The sequence below is a fragment of the Diplotaxodon limnothrissa genome, linkage group LG6 (genome assembly GCF_057381915.1).
Source record: "Diplotaxodon limnothrissa isolate DT_005_m linkage group LG6, D_limnothrissa_male_GT1.1, whole genome shotgun sequence".
NCBI classification, from domain to species: domain Eukaryota; kingdom Metazoa; phylum Chordata; class Actinopteri; order Cichliformes; family Cichlidae; genus Diplotaxodon; species Diplotaxodon limnothrissa.
In genome coordinates, this window is record NC_140601.1 from 42,323,324 (window position 1) to 42,346,300 (window position 22,977).

The 22,977-nt window shown below is 43.5% G+C and overlaps 1 protein-coding gene across 2 annotated transcripts in view; it reads right to left on the reverse strand.

Annotated features, from left to right (window-relative positions):
* The window catches only part of sorcs3a (sortilin related VPS10 domain containing receptor 3a), a 267,372-nt gene extending 245,074 nt beyond the window's left edge, over window positions 1–22,298 (reverse strand). Inside the window, exons 1-2 of one of the 2 annotated variants that reach the window (XM_085356485.1) lie at window positions 21,922–22,298; window positions 21,581–21,873 (exon numbers count right to left, since the gene is read on the reverse strand). In XM_085356485.1, coding sequence (XP_085212611.1) covers window positions 21,581–21,873; window positions 21,922–22,258 — 630 coding nt within the window. In that variant the 5' untranslated portion in view covers window positions 22,259–22,298. Of the gene's footprint in view, window positions 1–21,580 lie in introns of both variants that reach the window. The other variant, XM_085356484.1, reaches the window with a different exon arrangement.
* Window positions 22,299–22,977: the final 679 nt, after the last annotated feature.

A 22,977-nucleotide genomic window follows, 5' to 3' on the forward strand; every position in this document is an offset into this window, starting at 1 on the left:
AATTTGAAAAACACCAGCATATCTTTGTAAATGTAAATATGCGATAGTTCGCGCTGACGTCCATTCCAACATAGGAAGTGCTATGAACAGCTGATCGGATCAGCAAAGCGTGTTTCTGGAATATTATGTTTTTGTTGCTGCAAGTGCTTTTTATGCAAGTTTTGCAAAGCCAACCGTAACCTAGAACAAGCTGAATGCATAAGATGTAAGTACGACTCCTCCGGTTAGATTTCCGGTTTGCTTTAAAAATAGTTACACAAAACGGAGCATGCCTGCTCCGACTGGCAATAAAGGGTTACACAAACAGTAACATCAGATCTTCCACAACACTTCTTTGGCTTATGAGCATTTTAAAAGACGAACTCCTCCAGAAACACCTTGTCCCACCTCACAGCTCAACAGTTCATTAATATTCTATTAGTGCTTCATCAGAAACACCCACTCTGCCAGCATCTCCTAAATATATTTACATACATGAACATTGAAGTAATTTTACATGTCAGTAGCTCAAACCGCATCTGTTCTTGTTATGGTTTCAATCACCTACTTGACCTTTCTTTGTTAGATTTTCTTTCTTCAGTATATTTGTGAGCAAATAGTGATTTTTTTTGTTTGTTTTTTTTCCCTCCAGAATCAATCTGCTGTGAAAACTTCCCGCCATATGAGAATAATAATCGAATGTAGTAACACTGTTGCTGATATTTTCTTCCACAGAAAAGGATAAATGACAGCATGGACCACACAGTGCTCTCATATCTGTGCCGGGGAGGTACGGCTGCCATCTTCTTCCAGCCTGACCGTTTTAATGCATTACCCTGATTGATCAGCATTCATCCCTCATCCACACTGGATTTACGGAGACACGGCCAGCGGCTGCCATAGGGCTGCCAGACCCAAACGGAAATGGCCCGAGGAGCTCTGTCATCCACCATCCACGCTGGGAGGTTTCAGACACCACTCACCACACGGGCTGTTTACTAATCAAGATTAACACAGTTTGTATGTATCAATAAATCACTACTGAGTGCACGTGGATGACCATGAATCTAAAAACAGGAGCAGATCTCTAATTGCTTCCCCCGGGGCTGAAGCAAATATACATCATGGTTTTGCCTCCCAGCCTTTATTATTAGACTACAGGGAACAAATGCTTTGTTTTTAATTGCTATAACTGTGGCTTCTAAGGGGATTTTTGAGATTTTCATTGTTAGGTAGTCATGATGGCAAAAAAGCGATCATCCTCTGTGCCAAAGGCAAGGCTGCAGATTCATTGAACTCAATTTTACCTCTATATCAGTGTTTTTAAAAGCTAATCCCACGTCCCCGTTGAGTGAAAAGACACATTTTCCAGCCTTAAAAGACAAGTGAACTGAGACTTTGAAATTAAAAACATTGTCCAAGTACGGAGGTGAAGTATCCCGTTCCCCGCGGTGTGTCCTCTTTCAGACTGAAGGGAATATTCCGAATATTCTTCGTGGCTAATGGAGAGGAAGCGGTATCTTCAAGGTCACGTAGCGAGGCTACGATAGTCGTAGCAGACAGGAGGTTCCTTAGAGGAGAGGAGGAGGTGGAGGAGCTGTGGAGATGGTTTAAGTTCCTTTCCTCGGGGAAATCTCCATCCATCTGGGGAGTCGCTGAGAGCGCAGCCAATTCACACGCTCTAACAGGCCTTTAATTTGGGGAAACATATGCCACCTCTTAGGCCTTTTGGAATCTGTTCACATGGCAGAAATTGGTTTTTATGGTGGACATTAGCTGGTGGACTAAATGAGGCATAAATAATGTTACTTACAAGTGATATACATTTAGCATAATCGTCTCAGTGCTCTCTTACTTTCTGTATCTATTATTGCCTGTGACACTAAGAAATATTAAATTACAATATGGAAATTTTTAATCCAATCATGAGAAAATATGCCCCGGTGGCACTTACTTTAATAAAAAAAAAAGAAGCTATATAGGTCTCAGTTTCCAAGTTAAATTTGATTCTGTCGGCATAACTCAGAGGCAAATACAGGGAATTAGTAGTAACAGAAGCATTAGAACCATTTATTTACGTAAAAGCAGAAATGCCACAGGCTTTTTTTTTCTACAAATTTTACACAATGCTACCTTCATTTAATTATTAATTATTTTCTCCTCTTGGGGTTTGTTTAAAAAAAGCAACATGTCACTATTGTACTGACCATAAAAAGGTAAACGAATATAAAGAATTCCCTGAGTGCAAAGACTTGATGCTCAGAGGTTTAAATCCAGATCATAGAAGAAAAGAAACGACTTATACATCGACCCCTCTCTGTTGTTGGTTTGTGTAGTCAGACCTCTTTCATGGGTGGGGCTACTTCACACAATCCCCAACACAAGCTCTTTTTCTTGCAGCGTGCACGTTTCCCATGGGTCCATGCACAGTCGCCAGCCGCCCTCCGCCCGTCTTCTGCTTACTGGCCCGAATTCACGGCGGATTATTTACACCCAGCAAATGCTGCGATATTGCAACGATGTCAAGTTTCCACTTTGTTCTTTATAGTTCCTTCAAACTGCGTCCTGCCACAACACGCCCCCACAGTGAGACAAGTTTGCTACTACAACAGCAGCCCCCGAGGGAGCAATAAGAAATGTGGAGTGGGCTCTTTCAGTAATTTTGGTCCCAGCCCCCACCACGCACATCAGAGCCCGAGGAGCAGATATGGTCCGAATTGTGAATCCACCCACACTGCATGTCACTCTCAATAACACAAAAACTGTGAGTATGCCATCTACGCCGGCCCCACGTATGCACGTGCACACACACACCTACGCACACAAACTGTTGGAGAGACACTATATAGCACACGTGAAAGTGCAACTGCACAAATGTGGCTGATTGCAGATTCGACATATTTCCAGATAACTACAGGTATTTTACACCACTACATTCCTTTTGCACCTTTTCAGACTGCTCCCAGTCATGCTCCTGCTCTAATTATCTATAATCTTTGCTTGATGTTGCATCTAAGGTTTGAGTGGGAGCTTGGCAATGTTGGCGCGCTCTTTGTCTGCCTCCTGATAGAACACTTTCCACTCGGCTGAATTATCCACTCCATGATGACACGATGCAGCAGAGCAAAAAATGATGCTCCCCAGACTCCCGTGTATTCAGATTCTTTCAAATGGATCCCCACCCCCCACCTATTACACACAACCACACACACACAATGGTACTGCAGACACAGCCGATCCAACCGATAAGAAAATATGATTAAATTATTATTTTGAATAGAATTTTTGGTGTGTGTGTGTGTGTGTGTGTGTGTGTGTGTGTGTGTGTGTGTGTGTGTGTGTGTGAGAGAGAGAGAGACAGTGTGTTCGTTGTTTGCGCGTTTACTGCATAGGTGTGAAAACAAGCATGGCAGAAAAATGTCTGATAGGCAGCCAACTACGGGCTCATGTGACCACGATGCTAAAATTTGCTCTGGCGTGGTTTGATCCTCATTTAGATGCTGCAGACTGCAGTAATTCAGCACATCACTTCATTAGTTCGTCATTTCGGGAAATCACACGTTAACAGTTATGAAACATGCACATGTTCTATTACCAAGTGGAATAACTGGAAAGATTTTAATTTAGATTATTTTAATTTTCGTGCATAAGCAGGTTGCAGTGCTTTTATTAACTCACATTTTTCTGTGAATAATTTGGGTTGCACTGTAACCGCACCTCTCTCCCATGTGTCACTGATCGTCTGTCAGTCCCTAAGATCAGCCATTTCATACTCTGGGTGGCCATCGCTCAGATGCTTCCACTGACCTTTGAACCTGTGTTGACAATTCAACCACCTCAAGTTGCTGTGGGGCCTCGTGTGTGTTGGTTGGCATTGCAATGACATGTTAAGTAATGACAGAAAAAGCTGAAAAGCTGCCTCCATGTTTGGGAAAACAAGACGCGGCACACTATCTGCAAAATATCCCAATGCTATTGTGCTACATTTTAGAGTAATGTGTGTTTGTCATGTGGAGGTTTGCATCAGTGCATGTGAAAAAGTAAATCCTAACCATGTGTCTGCACATGGATACGTCACCATAGCAATAGCTGCACAATCTATATGATGAAGTCACCGCTGAGTGTAACATGTGAATCATTATTATGTGTCTGAGTGTCAAATGCAGACACTGAGATGTCAGTCCCTCCCCTCCTCCTCTCTTTCTCCTTTCCTGTCACTCTCTGTCATCTGCTACCAAGCAGCAAAGCAAAGCATGAACTCCTTAAAATAACCTGTGAGGAAAAAAACTGCCCAAAGATAGTGAAGTGGCAAGTTCCATATTTGGGACGCCACTGGTCAAGGACGGAATCCCACCAGAACTTCGTGCCCCTGTGTGACCGCTATCCGTCTGAAATAAAGATAAGTAAGCTGTTTGTTTCAGTTTGTAAGCGTAGGGTTTAATTTAACAAAACAATACAGTACATCCTCCGCTCACGCATTGTGACCCATGATTTGTGTTTTTATAACATCACTTAAAGCAATGATGGACATGCTGTTCTGCTGCGATTGTAACGTAGTTCATGTCTGTACGATCCCAACTCTGAAAAAACAGAAAGCAAATCCCAGAAACCCATGTTTCTATTCATGGCAGAATTTACATCTCAACGAATAGTTTGAAAAGTAAGTGATACTAAAAAGAAACAGCTGGATAAACATTTTGCAACTAAAAAAAATTGAAAACTTCCAAAATCGAATCATCTACGGCACATAATATCACCAACAAAGTCTGAGAGTCTGGAAAAAGCTCTGTGTGCAAGGGACGATCTTCAGGCCCTCAGGCAGCCATGGATAAAACGGAGACATGATTCTGTCATGGAAATCAGTGCATGGGCTCAGAGTCACTGTCTGCAAGCACAGCTCGCCATGCCATCCACAAATTAAGACTAAAGCACCATCATGCAACGAAAACACCAAATGTGACCAGAAAAGCCGCCGTCGTCTCTGGACCAAAGCTCGGTTAAAGCCGAGACAAAGTGGAAACCTGTGCTGAAGTCAGAACAGTTTTTGATCTCGTGGACAGAAGTCATCCGGCTCAGTATTAGTGCTCTGTGATGTTACCTGGTAAAGATCCATCAATGCTGAAAGGTACATACAGATTTTAGAGAAACATGTTCTCCCATCCAGAACACGTCTGTTACAGGGAAGCCCCATATTCATCAGGAAGATGCTAAACCACATAGTCCAGCATGGGCTCCTCCTAGAAGAATCCAGCTGCTAAGATGACCTGTCTACAATCCAGACCTCTCACCAAATGAGAGCATTTGGCTCACGAGACAGAAACTACAACAAAGATGCTGCAGGACTGCAGAGCAGCTAGAATTGTCTATCAGACAACAACGGGACAAAACGTCTCTCCTCGTGCTGCTGCCATCAAACTCAAAAATGAACTTTGTTTTCTCAGTTTTCATATTTGATTATTGATCAAATTTAACTTTGCAACATTTGAAGATCATTGCATTCAGTTTTTCTTTAAAAGAGAATTTGAGCTTTGTTGGAATTGGTGTTGAACAGAAAAAAATATACCAATTCATTTTACTGGGCTGATATTCACAGTTTAATTTTGATTTTGGGCAGACGACACACTGTTACTTCTGCTATTTGAATCAGTTTTGATGACCAGCCTCAGAAAAAAAACCCACTTTGGTCCAAATATGGTCTCTTTGAGCTTCGAGGGTGGCATCAGAGGGTGGCACACTTATGGTGCAACTGTGAGACAGAGATATTTGTTCCCTGGTAACATGAAAATATAATTCTGAATTCCAGTCAACAAAACTTCAAACTTCACAGCAAACCACAGTCTTTGTTCAGTTAATACAATAATATAGTAATTTGAGTAACGTTATTTTACTACACTGTAACAACATAAGTGTCTGGAGACTGATTCCCTTTTGGAGCCAGTCTGAAGTGGCCACTGGAGGAACTGCAATTTTTAGCACTTCCTTGTTAACTTTGTTTTTCTGTCCCTGGAGGTTTCCAGTGAGAAAATTATTTTTTTTTTAATTTAAAAATAATGAAGAAAAGAGTGTGTACTACCTTTTGATGAGAAGAGGAACGAGGGATGAGAAAGTGGATGAAACGGCTGCAAAATCTGCCACGCCGTGACAACTATATCAGAAAGCACAGCACTGCTAAGAATTGGCTCCACCTAAATTCCCTCCTACCACGATGGCTAAAACTAAAGCGCCTTAAAAGCAGAGATGGGCTGCAGAAGCGGGGAATCTTTACTAGCCGGATTATCTCTCTTGTAGCAGCCGGCTCTACAAATGCTTTTCTATCTGGTAAACCGTGTAGCTCTAAATTCAATTAGGGCCACATAAACATTTTCATGTGTGGCAAGTGAGCTGTGAAAGGGCAGCAAACAGGCTCAGGCTGCAGCTGGGAGAGACGAGCAGGGCCTGATCTACTTCTGGGGGGAAAGAGGAGGGAGCAGATTTGAGATGCTGTCGCAGATGTGCTGCAATATTTAGCATGCATCGAACTAGCTTCTTTGTGAGGGTCCAAGAAAGCCAGAGTGTCTCCTTATCACTCAGCATATGCCTGCTGCTGTCGTGTTTCCACCAGTTAATTTGACATTCTGTGCCCTCGCGCCCACCCCAACCTTCCCTTTTATGTCACACACAGAAACACACTGAACCCATATCTGTTCATTTCAATTAAACTCACGAACTCTTATCATCGGCCAGATAGCGTGACATTTGTGTCTGTGATTAAGCCAGCCATATCCTACCAGCACAGTGTGCATATGCAGCATATTCGTAGCCGTGTCCTTTGAAGTCACATGTGCACTGAGAGGCTACAGTACTAAAGTAAGGGTAATAAATAATCACTCACTCTACTTTGCTCCTCTCATCCTATGGCTCATATTACATTGCATTATTCTTTAGGCTACCCACTCCCTCTAGTGATGGACAAAGGCACTGCCTAAGGATCAGCCAGCAGGCAGGCGGCAAATGTGGAACCACGGGAATGACAGGAAGAGTCGGCCTCCTTCGCTGCGAGCTGGATGCCGTGCCAGGCTGCCGGCGGGAACGACAGCAGCAGACTGAGAGGAACGCTCGTTCGACGAGAACACACAGAACGCTCGCTCCTGCTAAAAATGACTGAACGCAACTGTTACGCTGTGTTTCAGGAAATGTGGTGGGCTAAAGTGTTAAGAGGCCCGAAAAAACCCCAAAAGGCAACCAGAAATAGGACGAAGACGAACAGGAATACAAACACAGTCACAGCTGATTAAACTGCTCTCTGCTGTGAAGAAGCATGTTCGTTTGTATTAATGTGGCACGATGTAATAATTGCTTGGGCTGGGTTTCTTCAGAGCTGCACGCCACTCTGCAGGTTCCCAGCAAGGCCTAGTTTCCCTCGGTTCATCTTCCCCTCATCCATCTCGCTGGTCCAGATGATGTAGCGATGCCTTCACTCGCGGCCCTACCTCTGCGAATGTTAATAATTATACACAGCTTCCACTTTCCTATCTGCATTCGTAGCACTTATCAGTGGTAAAATGATAAATGCCGTGAGCGAGAAAACAACCCGGTCTTATCAAATTATGTGTCAATTTGAAGGATATCTGAGTGGGAATCGAGCTGAATGTATGGATGCGACACAAATACAGGAGCGCACAGACGAAACGACACAAGGTGAGTGAGAAGTCAACGCGCCACACTGAACAGCATGAATGAAGCTCCTTTCTCTTTGCAGCGAATCATTACTTCGATTTGAGCGGTCTCATTTAAATTCCATTATGTCTTTACACTGACATGTTCAACATCAGACAGGGACTGAAGTGAGATCTATTCCCTTCAAATTTAATTGATACTGCCAGGGTCTGGGCTGGCCACAGTGAAAATGGGGCATTATTCATAATTCATTAAATTTTATATAACTGACTTACTTTTGAAGATTACACAATAACATTCATTGTTGAAGGGAGAGCCACGGTCAACCGGCTTTGTTGTACTGACGTCCCTGACGAGATGAACTTATTCCCCGGCTGTTTTGTCTGAGACACGCTGTGAAGTATGTTTAGCTGTGAATTCAACTCTAAAGATGATTTCACCGATGTCCAACAGGTTTTTGTCCAGTTTTCTCGAGTCAGCAGCGAGCCAGCTCGCTCCGCTCATGAAAAGGTCAACTCTGAGCCGGTGCTCCTGCTATTATATTGTGACACCTCTGTGATAATTAAATGGCTTCGGCATATGGCTGCTACTGGTAACATGCTGCGTGACTCAATTGGGAGCCATTTGTAGCCTGTGGGGAGAAAAAAGGAGATGCCATCGGGAGGCTAAATGTTTCAGGAGGTTTAGCCTTGTGACAAGCAACCAGGAAAAATGAGGATGTAGCCACTAGGGGTGTACAGCTTGATTGACTTTGGGAAGGTCTGCTGTAGGAGATGGAGACCCCAAGTGTGGGGCCCGTCCCCTAGGGGGGGCGCAAAGCCATTGCAGGGGGACGCGATATGAAAAGGGGGGGGGAGCAAAAGCTTGGACACTGCGTGACGTGAAAAAGGCACATACCGAACTCTGTATTCCTCGTCCACACATAAACGCAAAAAAGGAGTTTTAATAAATCTCCGTTTTCGGTGATTCGCCGTTTACGTGGACGAAACAGCTGCGTCTTCAAAAATACCCGTGTAGGTGCGGACGTAGCGTAAATTAGTTAGTCGTTTATTTTATTACTACCTGCAATTTATTGCAGATTACTTGTATTTGCTTAATTGTTTACTAAATGTTTGAGGTGTGAAATAAACAGCAATGGAGCAAAATGTGGGCGTGTGTGGTTGGAGGATGTGTTTGTGCGTGCGAGAAGGGGGGGGGGGGGGGGGGGGACATTTTTCTTGTAAAACAAAGGGGGCCTAGCAAAAAAAGTTTGGGAACCACTGTCCTACAGTATCCCTCAAAATGTACATGTCGTGGGCTGTGTCTGAATGGACAATGAATCACACTGGATGTCTGCTCCTGGATTTTAAATCAGAGCCAACATGTAGCCTTGTTTTCACTGTCTGAAAGTAGTCCGGAGGGCTGCAATAACACCACCATGGATGAACACATGGACACAGAATGTGACTGCAGGTGGCTAAAAGACTTAGCATTAGCATGTATTTGGAGTCACCTGGTGCAACGTAGGTCTAACTAAGCACAGCATTAGTTCTGCCAGACCGATGAATCAAACTCAGCCAGGAGTCCTGGTTGATCAGCTGTTCTCATACCAGCCCACAGACTTTGCTTACATCTTGACCCACCCCTGATTTCTTTACCTTTTGCTTCCAAATAACCAAACTTTAGTTTTCCGGACTTTCTGAAGGTCTTGGCCACTTTTTCACTCATTTCTTAGGCCATGACCATGTTTTTTTGTTTATTAATAATTATGAATAATTCAACCAAAAATAAAGAAAATATCTGAGATTCTGGAGAAAAGTTCAGTGCTGTTTGTGATGTCCTGGAAGAGTTGCATTAAAATCAGGCATGAATCTGTCATGGAAATCAAGCCCACTGAGGCATTTGATGTCGTGATTTAGAGCTATATACAGACCTGTACAAAAGTTTAGGCAGGTGTGGAAAAAAATGCTGCAAACAAAGAATGCTTTCAGAAATAGAAATGATTGTTTATTGGCCCCAAATGTATTCTGCAGAGGACAGCGACCCCAAACACAAAGTCATTAAGGACGATCTTTGGCATAAAGAAGAACAAGAAGTACTGGAAGTGATGGTACAGCCCCCACAGAGCCCTGATCTCAACATCATCGAGTGTGACATCCACAGAAGATCTGTGGATAGTTCTGCAAGATGTTTGTAACAACCTACCAGCTGAGCTCCTTCAAAAACTGTGTTCAAGTGGACCTAGAAGAAGGTACAAGGTGGTCCCACCAAATATTGATTTGATTTAGATTTCTCTTTTGTTCATTCGCTGCATTTTGTCGATTGATGAAAATAAATGATTAACACTTTGAAAGCATTCTTTGTTTACAGCATTTTCTCACCTGCTTCAAACTCGTGCACAGTGCTGCAAATAAACTGAACTGAATTGAAGTCACAGCATGGACTAGTTCTCCATGACATCCACAAATACAGCTTAAAGCTGTCATGCAAATACAAATTTAAAATAATCTATTTGTGACATATTTTGGTGTTTCAGCTCTCTTTTGGTTTCTCTAAGCAAATATGTGGGTGGTCTTAAATTCACCGCACATTAAACTTCCTTCCTAAGCTGTTTGCTAACTTTGGGGTTTGGAAATGATCGTACCACCACCAAGCAATCATCAGTGATGAGCAGAAGGAAGCCAATAGGCTGTGCAGAGAGTTTTCTGGTAGCTAATTTATATTGATGTCAGCGCTGGAGCTGAACCTTGTTAAGTTTTAGTGATTTGATTCATTGTTGGTGTCGGACTTCTTGAGAAATGCTTGCTACTTTTGCTAAACCACAAGAAAACAGTCTCAGCGTAACTCTACTGTTACTCGCCTTATTTTCACTGTAGCCTGAAGGTATATGACACACCAGAAATGATACTGAGCACCATTGATTGTAAAGGCTCCCTATCAGTCTCGCTGTGACAGGACTGGGGCAGTACAGTGGCTACCTTCACTGTGAATTACTAGGATTTAAAAGCTTTAAGCTTCTACTTTGGGGCAAGAAACTTACTAAGAACTGCGAGATCAGTAAATGTGCTTATCAACAAATGAAACGGCAATGAAAGTGAATATTCATGAGGCTCATTTCATTATTTAAAAAAAAAGGTGGTTTTACATTAAAAAAAGAACAAGCCCTTATCCAGGCTGCCGTTTTATGTGCTGCTCTCAGCACGACGAGCCACCACACTGCAGAAAATCACTGTGCTGTTGACGCAGGCAAAAAGAGACTCACAAGCCGGAGCACGTAAAAAGTGTCAGACTAAGGGTATTTATTTAGTTGCGTGCCTGTTACCACTCATTACTCAACATTACTGCTTGTACAACCCTAACTCGAGACGCGGCGAATTAAGAAACAAACACAGGAAATGGGAAAATGAATGTTGAGGGTCGGAGTGGGGCCGCTCAGGGACGACTTCATTACGGCAGCAAGAAAAAGACAAATTATTTAGCTGCTGAGGTTAATGTAAAGTAGAGGAGACATCGGCACTTTCTTTTTCATTATGGTGTTGCTACATATGATTATATATCCATTTACAGCATGTTTTCACCTCAGAGTTTTACTTTTATTTATTTACCGTAGCTGTGGCGAACAAAGGACCCACAGGGGGAAAAATAAAGACCAAAGTTTTCAACTTTGCTTTGTCGGATAAATAATCCACTGCTAATAACTCTTAATTCAGCTTCTTTCACTGGTTTTCTTCTCATTATTATTATTTTCTGCATTAGTTGAGGCTCACATCCATTAGCATCAATGCATGTTAGAACATAGTTTCTGTAAAAGGGCACACTGTGTTACGCACACGTGCATGCACGATGCAAAAAAATGCACAAAGCACACACATTCACACATTTAAGCCGTTTATCACTACAAATGTGACAGCCTGAGGCGGCTGCAGTCTAGTTTCCAGAATCTTTGCAGCCATACCTGGCAGCAAACAAGAGCGGCGCACGTGGACAAGTACAATCTCCTCTCATCTCTATGCTGACAACAGACAGACGCTGACTAGCAGCACAATGCCACAGCCTCATTCCTCTGTGCATTAGCTAAACAAACTTGATTACAGGTGGCAACAGTTTGCTGTCTGTTGGATCCAGGTGCCAACTCCCAGAGATCCAAGCTATTATGAGCTGAAAAACACATTAAATGCCACTTACTATTTTAATGTGTTCCTTAAACAAAAATGCATAGAAGCAATGTGATCAGCAGCAATAATGCTGCAATAAATGATGTTTATTTAAAACTCCTTTTTGGCTTTTGCTTCAGACAAAACAAATCGGCACTAATGGGTTTGCTCTGTTGCATTTTTATCAGCAGTAACATGAACAGATGCCTTAGAAAATATACAGTGGGAAGAAATGTGACAGCAGCTCCCCTCGCATTGTCTGGCATGGTGTGCTATCGCAGAACATAGTTTCTAAAAGCTAAAAACAGAGACCATCTCAGGTACGCAAGAGTAATCCATACAGCTGGATCTACAGTATGCTGAAAGTTGGTAGAATTCTCTTGGTTTTGGTGTCCAGTGGCACCAAAATCTTCATCTGTTGTCTGACAACTTGAACAATGTCTCCACCCTGAAGCAAGTAGGACACAAAGCGGGGAATGAGGGAGAACGCGACACTGGACGGAAGAAAAAGGACTTAAATACACAAGAATGATGAGTGAGCAGAGAGCTCACCCAGACTGGAGACTACCAAAGTAAAACAGGAAGTAATGGGAGCACACACAGAGAGGTGACTATGGGAAACAGGCAACTAGACAAAGACACGAAGACAAGGCAGGAAATGCTGGGGAGGAAAACCCAGACGAGACCAAACATGAGAAGTACTACTTAAACTTCTCAGTGGACAAAACTAGGAGACATAACGAAATAAACCAGTATCCAAGAACCAAAACACACTAAACACTGGGACAAAGACCCAGATACCCTTACAAACTGACCCTGACTCTATCAACTATTGAGTTTTGCCTTTTTATGTAGTAGACTGATATTATTAATAAACTGTCTTTAAATGCACCATTATGGAAGTCAATAAGTGGAACTTGACAATAGAAATGGGAGGTTCTGAGGCCACTTGGATGAATTTGAAAGTATAATGAAAACAGGAACACCACTAATTGTAATGCAGCTCACCACAAAGTCCTGTGCAGCCTCAAAGTGTACTGGTGAAAGGCGTTACCTTCAGGGGAACAGGCAAAATGTAACGAGTTTCATTACATCACCATCACAGTAAATATAATGAGCGCTTACCTTTGTAACCGGCCTCAGTGGGAAATAAATGCCACAACCTTGAGGTGTAAGTGACACCTCTATTCGCTGACTAACCAAAGGGATCGTTAGCGACACCTCAGGCTCACGGTATTTGTCACGACAGGATTGTGAGGAGGTAGCGTACTTTGTGTTTTGGCACCAGGTCCTCCCTCACAGAATATCCCTATAAAAGAGCCGGAGGATTAATAATTCATTGATATCCGTGACCACTCACACGCTCCTTTATAAGACAGGCTTATATTAGCGCCGTACCCGTCAAGCGGTCCAAACAACTCTTACAGCGCCATTAAAATTTTAAAAGCCGCTCAGCGTGGGGGCTGGGTAAATAGACAATTACTGAGTTTGATAGAAATGTAATGCGTTCCCCATTGGAAGGAAGTAGAAGAAAACCTTGGGGGGAGAAAAACGACTTATAGTCAGCTGAAGGATAATTTATTTAAAGGGCAACGTTCAGGCTGACTTCCACACCAAACACTGTGGACAGTCAGAAATTCAGTCACGTACTGGAGTATTTTATGCAGCTTGAAAGGGGTATTAACAGAAAATAGATGCCTCTGAATTTGGATATCTATCTCCCGCCGCCATGGGTGAAAGATGCTTACGCAATCTGGTCGGTAATAGGAGGTGTTTAAGCAGGTTATTACCATTAAACTTCAAACGGAAATAAAGAAGCGGACCTGATTGTAAAATTAACGCAGTGTGGACACATTTTACGGCCACTTTCAATCTCTCATGGATAAACCAGTAGATCACTTTAATTAGACAATGTGTTAATTGACTGCAGGTCCGGGGTGTGATGTGTCAACATTAGTCTCCATCAATGACAGCCTCCTTCAGGCACAACACATTCACTCTGACTGAGAGTGAGACATGATACTGAGACTGATTGAGGGTGTGTGTGTGCTCATGTCTTTTCTTTTTTTTTTTCTACACGCCTTTCTTTTTTAGGTATGCTGTGTGGGTTTGGACGTCTGCAGTTTTGTGCATCTGTGACCTAATGAATGTATATCAGTGTGTGGGAGAAACAGACCGTGCTGAAGCAGGACAGAGAGGATAAGAGACGGTGAGGCAGAGAGGGAGAGAGAAACACAGCATGCGGTCTATCGCTTCACTGTGGTCTGACATTATTATGTGTTCATCGCCTGGCTGCTCTCCCTGGCCTGCCCATGTTTGGGAAATGGCAAGGGACATCAACATTACAAGGTATCGCACTTGGCTCGGAAAAAAACTGGATAAGGTCAAGATGCGGCGTGCCTCTGGGACCGGAAAGTCTCACACTCACAGCTCGAGGAGAAGGACAGTGGGACGAAGCTACTCCCCGCTTTTAGACGATACCCCAAATGCTCGGCATGTTCCAGATGGTAAAAAGCCACGGGGTATAATAGAAATGAGACTAAATCAATCGTGACACTGGCATGCATCAGTTTAGTTAACACACGTGTACTTTCACACACACCCTTCTCTCTGACTCGTGCGAATAATGTCGGCACCCTTGTACTGCCGACCGGGATCAGTGGCCAAGCGTATGATTACACAACTCTCTGAAGTCGTAGACAGTTGGCTTCCATCAACGCTTCAGCCACCGTGGCAATCACACAGGAAACATAATGAGGCCATTAGGTTTGGCGAACGCAGCCTTTAAAGCCTCTTGTTCAACCGGCTGGGTTTCTACTCCGCACATGCTCATAGCTTCAAAAGCCTTTTAGCAGCTTGATGTGATCCAAGATCGGCGGCGCGCTGCAGTAGCAGGTGCAATGCATCCTGATTGGATGGCTTCCTGAATGGCTTCCTTAATGTGGCAGCGTTTCCGCGCTGAGGAGAGTTTTAACATTATGTGACACCTTTAAGTGCATCTGGTGACCTTTAGCCGAAGTTAGAAAATGCTAAAACTGTGCTGACCTAGTTAACTTCTGGCAAGAGGAGTTTTGTGCATGCAGAGGGTAAGATGTTGCTGATAGGAATGTGTGTATTCATTTCATCCTGTTTTTCTGGATATATTTAAAATGGTCAGCTGTGCTCGCATCCCATGCAAATGATTTTGCCTTTTATTCTACACAGAGCTAAAATCACATTCAGAAATGAAAAAGAGAAATGACCTAACATACATTAGTGACTCATTCTACACATCGAACCCAGTGAGAGTATTATGCAACACGACATGCTTTTAAAACCACACTGCGTGAAATCAGTAGGTCAAGAGCGAGTGGCAGCCTGACCCCGACTGTTTGGGAACTGCAGCCAAGAGTCTAGCTCCGGAGGCCAGTGTCAAGACCCATTCGCCATTCATGTTTTGTGGCACATGGCTTCTTGCCATGACATCATACTTCCACTGCAAAAAACCCCAAGAAAACAGGAGATGAGAAACAAATTTGTAGACACTAATTAGACTGGGATTAGGGGAAGGAGGGAGGGTGGAGGGAGGGACGAGGGAGCTGGGGCTCGCTGGAAGGGCTTCATTAATTATGATATTCTAGTTTTTCACCCTCTTCTTCCTCCAGAGCAGACAGCCACCAGGGTAGCAAGAGAGGCAAGAAAAGAAACAACTTTATAATGTATTAGCATCAGTAATTTAGGCTGAGGGGGAGGATGGGCTGATGGAAAGTGAGAGGGAACGCGGCCTGTCTCTACATCCTAAATCACCTCCCCTCGCAGCAGAGATGGCGCTCGCGAATGCTTCATCCTTGTTGGTCAGTCCATAGAACCGTCTTTCACAAAGTGTGCTGCAAAGAAGGATCAGAGTGTGCAAAAAGCAGTCTCCTCAAAACATTTCTGCAAGATTCTTTCAAAACAGAGATCATTTTTCTGAATCCTGTGCAGGAAGAATCTGATACCCTGCAGAGGAAATGAAATAGCATTTAATGTCTTATAGATACCCAGAATGCACGCGTGTGTGTGTGGGTGCATGCACGCGTGTGCGTGTTTGCTGCATGACATTTTTTTCTGCACTGTTCCTTCGGTTCTCAAGAGGGATTTGAGAATTTCAAACACACGCAGTCAGCTTTATTGATGACTTGCCAGATACGGACGACCTGCCTCGGCATGAGTTCTCACGACTTTAAAGACCACTCAAGTCGAGCAATACCCACAGTGGGTTATGTTAATTTTCCATACTACTCTTCAATAACCCCTTTAAAACCCACAGAGGACAACAAAGGGAGCACCGTGTGTCAGAGAACATGAAACAGTCATCAAGGAGCAGAGAGGCAGCAGCCGGAAAGCCGGCGTCCCGATGCCGGTACTTATGGTCACAGCTTCCTTAAAGGAATATATTCATTTAGATTATGCTGATGGGTAAGGATCTCAAGGTTCCCTTAGAAGAGACGAATGTTTCAAGATCACACTAGAAGAGGCACTGCTAAAGCTTTCCATTTTGTATTCCAGCTGTCAGTCACAATGCCATTATGCCCATGACTGCTGAGGCTGGGAGGTTGCACTGGCTCAAAAATACTTAGGAAAGAACTTGTCACGTCACCGGAGGAATGCATCATTGGAATTATGTTCATGAATATTAGAAATCACAGTTATTCTCAACATGGCTACCACTACAGTGCCAGTTAATATCTAAGGTTAAGGCTTGGATGTAACCTGCTTAAGCTTGAGACAGAAACATTAAGACACACGCGACGACACACTGTGTGTGGACACGCCACCAACCCCCGGGGAATCCACAGCAGTGTCAAGTCCTCCCACAGGTAGTCGCAGTGCAAGACACAGCCGAACAATCTGTCTGAAGTAAGGCTGAGAGAAAGTCTCTGAAGCACAAATGTTGTGAATTTATGGTCCATGTTGCAGCTAGTCAGCCAAATGGCACACCAGTCACCCAGCTGTGGTGCGTTTTCATTTAATCCAGAGGAATTCTAAATGTCTGTGGTGAGAAGCTGGCTAAAGGTCACTGGATGGGGCACAGGCTCTGCTCAGTTGTTGGTCAGAAAAGGTTCCAGTGATCAACACATGTTGTGTTCTGAGCCGCCTGGTTCTTGGTGGTTGGCAGGAAGAGTTATCTCCCTGAGAATCTCCTTGAGGCCACGGGGAAGCATGTGATGTGACATAACCACTGCTAACTTTATCCAAGTAGGGCCTCCTGTGGCACCCATCTTTGACTAACCACAGGCCGCTTTTTGATTAACTACTTAAATCTTCAGCTTGTTTTTAATTTTATCCAGACAAACTGTCCCTCGGTCCAGTCAGTAACTACTACAACTGAGGAAAATGAATAACCTTGGGCTCTATAGAGAGGAAACACTTGGGAGAACTTTCAAATTCAATAAATCTTCTTGTCCCCATCAAAAAAACAGAGAAAGATATGAAAACTCTGCCAAAGCAGACAGTTTTTCTCCTGCGTAATCAAAACTGTTATACAGAGAGTAAATATGAGCCTCATAACAATGAGTCAGTAAACATTGATCTTATGGAGCCTGTTCTAAAAATTCTCTGCTGCAACTCAACCAAATTTGAGCAGCAGAAAAAAAGGACAACAAAATTCTGCATCTGCTTTAGTAACAGTGGCCCGACCACAACTGCTAAACCTGGAGGCCAGTTGCATTGAACCACATGATCTGGATGGTCATGGTGCAGATGCCTTTGGCTTTGACGAATTACTGGATCCAGGTTTCTGCAGTCGTTTTCTGTTCAAATATTATAATTTATTTGAATATTTCAACAAAGGAAATATTGAGTAGACTGAATGTGAAGTATGCTTTAAACTGCTTGGATGCATCTTCCCTAAAAATAATAAATTCAGTTAGTAAAAATCTCACAATCAAAATGTTTCATGTAAAAAACTGTGCTGCACATTTTGTACCGAAACCTGCGCACGAACTTGTTAATTTTGGTGTTTATTCTCATACACAGACATGAACTGAATCACGTGGCCCATATTAAAAATATACAAGGAAACACAAGTATAAATAGGTCTATTTTTTAAACAGCCATATATAGTTTAATGTTAAGAATGACCCAAGAAAATGTTTAAAAAAATAAACATTCAGGGAATTCAAAGAATATATGAATTCTTACATTAATACTCTTTATCAGTTAGTTAGATTGACATTACTAACCTCCATTATTAATGGTTAAACTCATGTTATGATCAATATATAACTTATAGAGGTAATTTTATGTAACTTGGATGAATGAATGCATTAATAACCATATAATCAGACTCAGATTAATACATCAAATAATTACATCAAAACAACCAATGACTGCATCTTACACATACATGTTTGCTAGTTTGCAAAGAAACTCTAAAGACATGTGCAGTGATTTACTGAAATGTGCAAATCTACATGGGAATACAGTATGTAAGGTAAAAACAGACTTTGTGCAATGCTAATGAGCTTAAAGGTCAATTATTGACATGACCACCTATATTCTTGCATACAGCCCGAACTGTCTCAGGCAGCTTTCTGTAACTTTCTTCTGTAGTCTTCAGGAATAGTTCCCCAGACTTCTGCAAAGACATTCAAAGCGTATCTCTGGCTGTTTCTGTCTTTTGTTCTCTTTTAAGATGACACAGAGCCTCAGTAATATTGATATCCAGCCTATGTGGAGGCCAATCCATGACTGGTTCCACTGTGTCTTTTAACTATCATGCTGAAAAATTAAGCCAATCAGATGCTTTCCAGATGATATTACATGGTGGATCAAAATACTTTTTTTATTTTCATAATTCTATCAAACCATGGCGGAGCCTCTGCTGTGATTTGCAGATGGCTCTAGCCTCACTGTGTCGCTCTGCTGACTCCCTCTTCACATGCTCACAATTTGAACCAAGAATTTCAAATGGGGATTTATCACTCCACAAGAAACTGATTTTCAGCACAGCGCTTGTGTTATTGACATAACCTTTTTTTCCTGTTTCCCTTCCTTAAAAATGGCTTCTTGACAGCCACACTTCCACTGAGATTGTTTCTGATCACGCTTCAGTGAACATCGGGTCCAGGAAATGACTTTCAGATGTGGATCGTCTACTGTAGACTTTTTTCTCTTTTTTTCCTTTTTTTTTTTTTTAGGTCAGCCAGTCCTTTTTTTGTCCTCCAGCTGATCACAACACCCACATCAGCTTGTACTGTACAGATCATCCAGCCATCTTGTATAGGCCCTCAGTTGCTGTACATCTGCTAGCCACTTTGCAACCCACCTCCAATGCAGCTCTTTGTTGCTGCTTTCTCCACCTCTACCCTTTCCTGGAAGGGCAAGCAGGTCCCAAGACAGCACTTCAATCAAATATAAATTTGTGAAAATCAAAATCTCTAATTGTCCTGATTAAGACAAAAAATACTATAGCAGTTAACTGTTAAAATATAATTAATAAATCTTACCAAATATCAGACAGAGAAGGGCTCTTCTGGTCTGAATTTAGATTAGAATCATCAGTTGTTTACATGAAATCAGTCTCTGACCATCAAGTATTTGGCTGTTGTTATTTGGATATTTGATTTTGGCTCAGGCTAAAAACAGTGCAGATGATAGTGTGCAGGACATCGCCTCTCATGTGACCTCAACACTAACCTTAGCACATGTCTTCTAAACCCTTAAAAGGTTTATGATAAATAGATGTGACAAGCAAAATGTGCCTGAAGTGGTGGCCTAGTTTCTATATTATAACAGATTCTACCAATCAATGTAAAAGAGACACGAGTATTAAGTTTAAAAGATAAAAGGAATTGTGAAAGTCAACAAAATATTGTAGTCAATGGGGGGGAAAGTACTGAAAGACAAAGTCTGGAAGCAGTGGTCTGCAGACCAATTTTTCCACCATCATTTCCTCAAAGTTATGAAGAAGTACAGTCCACAGAGGGCCTAAGCCAACGAGCCCAACATCAGAGCTATTTTCGCAGCACAAGCAGGACGACACAATATTAGGTAAGAGTCAATATTGCGCCTACCTGTGTCCTGACCACGAGGCCAACGGGAGCTCGGGAGAATTTGAGTGTGTAAAGCAACCAAAGGTGGTTACATTTCTGGTGAGGACTGTCTCTGTAGTTCAAAGAGATGAAAAATAAATGAGGCTGCAGACAGTCAAGATTGAAGTGGCTGAATAAGCCTGGTCATCCATCCAAGCAGTTAGTCCTAGCTGCCCAACTTACTCTTTTTCTAACTGAACCACTGTTGCCGATTGGTTAAAAGACTTGAAGCTTAATCGCTCGTTCCCTCCCCTCCATTCATCAGCAGATCAAGCACCAAAAGCAAATCAAGATTAAGGAACAGATCTCCTCTCTTTTGAACAATGCTCTTGAGGCCAGACATGATTTCCTCCTTTTTTCGCCATGAAAGCGAAAGAGACTTTGAAACAGTGGCCTAAGTCTTTGAGATAATTATTGAAGATTTAAAGCTGGGGGCAGCCACACACAATAACCTCCTTACCCTCTCCATCCAGCGCACACACATGCACTTACACACACACACACACACGTTCCCCTCACAGTGCCTCGGTCTTCACTGCGGGTTAAAAAACAAGTTCATGCACCATGTTATAATCAGCTCAGACAAGACTGAATATGTGGGATTTTTTCTGTTCTTTTTTTTTTTTTTTTCAAATGGAGTAAAGACAGAGGAGCAGCCATAACAACAAATTAAGCTTGTGAAACCACAAAGAAGAGCCCAACGGCTCCCTGTGAGCTTACACGGTTGTGTAAATGACTTACATTCATTTTGGCTCATTATTCTCTTCCTATGAGGGCCCACTTGTGTAACAAGGGCAGGATTTTCATATATTTCATATGCATAAATAGGCTCGGACGAGGTCAGTGTCATTTTAGAATTAGGTAAATGGTTCTCTGGAACTATATCGCTGCTGTACAGCTTCACACAGCAGGGCAGCAGCCTCCCCCTGGCTTTGACCTGGACAAACTCCTTACATTAGAACACTGTATGTTGTTCTACAGCAACCTGATGTGTGTGTGTGTGTGTGTGTGTGGTGGTGGTGGGGGGGGGGGGGGGGGGGGTAACCTAATCTAACCTCATCTCCGGCTTTGGAAATTGTGTGGTGACCCAACAGGGGATGTTTTTCTTCATTACTAATTTAAAGGATGGATATTTGTAAATATTTGTAAACCTAATTCATTCATTCTTCGGTGACTCAGGTGAAGCACAAACTGTCCTCCAGTGGAGAAACACATAGCCTAAAGAATTTGAGGACTTACCGAGGGTTGCGTTATTTTTACGACTCCCTCTTTCCTTTCCTCCACATTTAATTCGGATGAAAACCTTCGCGTCACAGGGATGAATCATGCACTCGCATATCTCAGATATGCTACAAATAAGTCATAAATGTTTTCCCCACTGCGGCAATAAATCCCGATAAAATCCGTAGTCATCATTGACGAGAGTAAAACTACGCAGTGTTTGTTCACCAAACAGCAGAAAACAAGAAAGAACTGACACGGGGGGGTCGTGTGTAATTCACGGTAGAGTCAAAGGTCGAGGCGGAATACGGTGCAGCACAACAAGCCCGAGCGCGTCACGGGTGCGCGTCTGTGGCTGCGTCTGCACGGGTGCACCTGTTAACAGCGAACCCAAACTCCGCGGCACAAAGTCTGAGCTCTGCGCGTCACGGAGCTGCTGGAAATATCACACCCTGCCAGCTGGCGTGAAATTGGAGTGTGACCAGGAACCAGTACGAAAACAAAACTGGGCCGATATTAAAGCGGGGCTGTACTTACACTGCTGTTCTGTCCGGACCAGTAGACCACCGCGTGGTTATGCGCAGAGTCTCCAGTCAGAGCGAAAGTGCTGCTGGTGAGCTTGGGCTCATCCTGGCGGGTATTTCCTCTCCCTTCGTCCCTGTTCCACCTGAATTCGGACCTGCCTTGTTTGTGCGCGTCTAACATAGAACCCCGCTCATCCGGAGAGCCCACATCCACGCCGGCCCCTCCGGTCCACCCATTCTCGCTGAACTCGGCAAACTCATGACCGCTTCTCTTTGCTCTCCGGAGCGCAGAGTCCTCAGCCGTCTCTCGCTTATCATTGTTGCTTCGACTTTCTTCACTGGACCCGGGTGCACCTTCCTGCGTACTAACTCCATCCAAACTGGCATCTTGGGGGAACTGGGGGGCACCCTCGGCAGAAATCCCCGCCTCACGGTCGCCGTCCATTTCAGTATCCTGGTCGGTAACTCCGAGTTCCTTAAACTCTACTCGGATGTTTTTTAGGGTGGCAAGCTCCTCTGTCGGGTCGGCGCGTATCCCCAGCTGTAATTTCTCCTGGTGAAGTTGAACTGGCGTCGGGCAAGATGCGCAACTTATCTCCGCCTTGGCATTTTGTAGGGTATGAGCGGCTATCATCACCCAGATACCCAGAGATAAGTGCATGCCTGGGCAGAAGCCAGCCCAAGTCTCCATCGCTGACAGAGATTTTTGGGGGGTGAAGGACGGTTGGAGACCTTATCCGACACCTTAACTCCTTTGTCTCAGGTCGATGTGGAATAACTGACGCTTGGCTGTCCGTCTACTCGTCTGGAGGAAAGAAAAGTGCTCTTCAGCGAAACTGTTCACGTCCAAGGATCTTTGGTCGGGAAAGCCACCACACAGGAGAGAGGAGGAGCTGTATCGCAGCCAGCTGCCGAGTGTGCGCCCGGAGAGAGAGAGAGAGAGAGAGAGAGAGAGAGAGAGAGAGAGAGAGAGAGAGAGAGAGAGAGAGAGAGAGAGTTGGGCGCTGTCCGTGGTGCTGAGTCTCCTCCAGCTCTTTGAAGTTGTTTAGATGTGAGAAATACAACATGGTCATTGTATGCCACCTACCATAAATGATCACACGTCTTATATATCATATAGTTGCCATGGCGTCAGTAAAATTGGCCTTTTTTTACTCTTAGTGGTCTTGTACACTCTGGATTTCTTTCAGATCACCACACCGTGCCTACAGATATGGTTCCGCTCAGTTAGTTACAGTTTCATGAATTGATGAACCTCTAAACGCTCAACCCCCCCCCCCCCCCCCCCCCCCCGCTCCTCCCCTTCCCCCCACACACACTCACACACACACTTGGCTCTGTGTGACGTCACTCAGGAGAGATATCGCTCATATGGTCAACTCATATACACAGCTTTTTAAGTGGGAACAC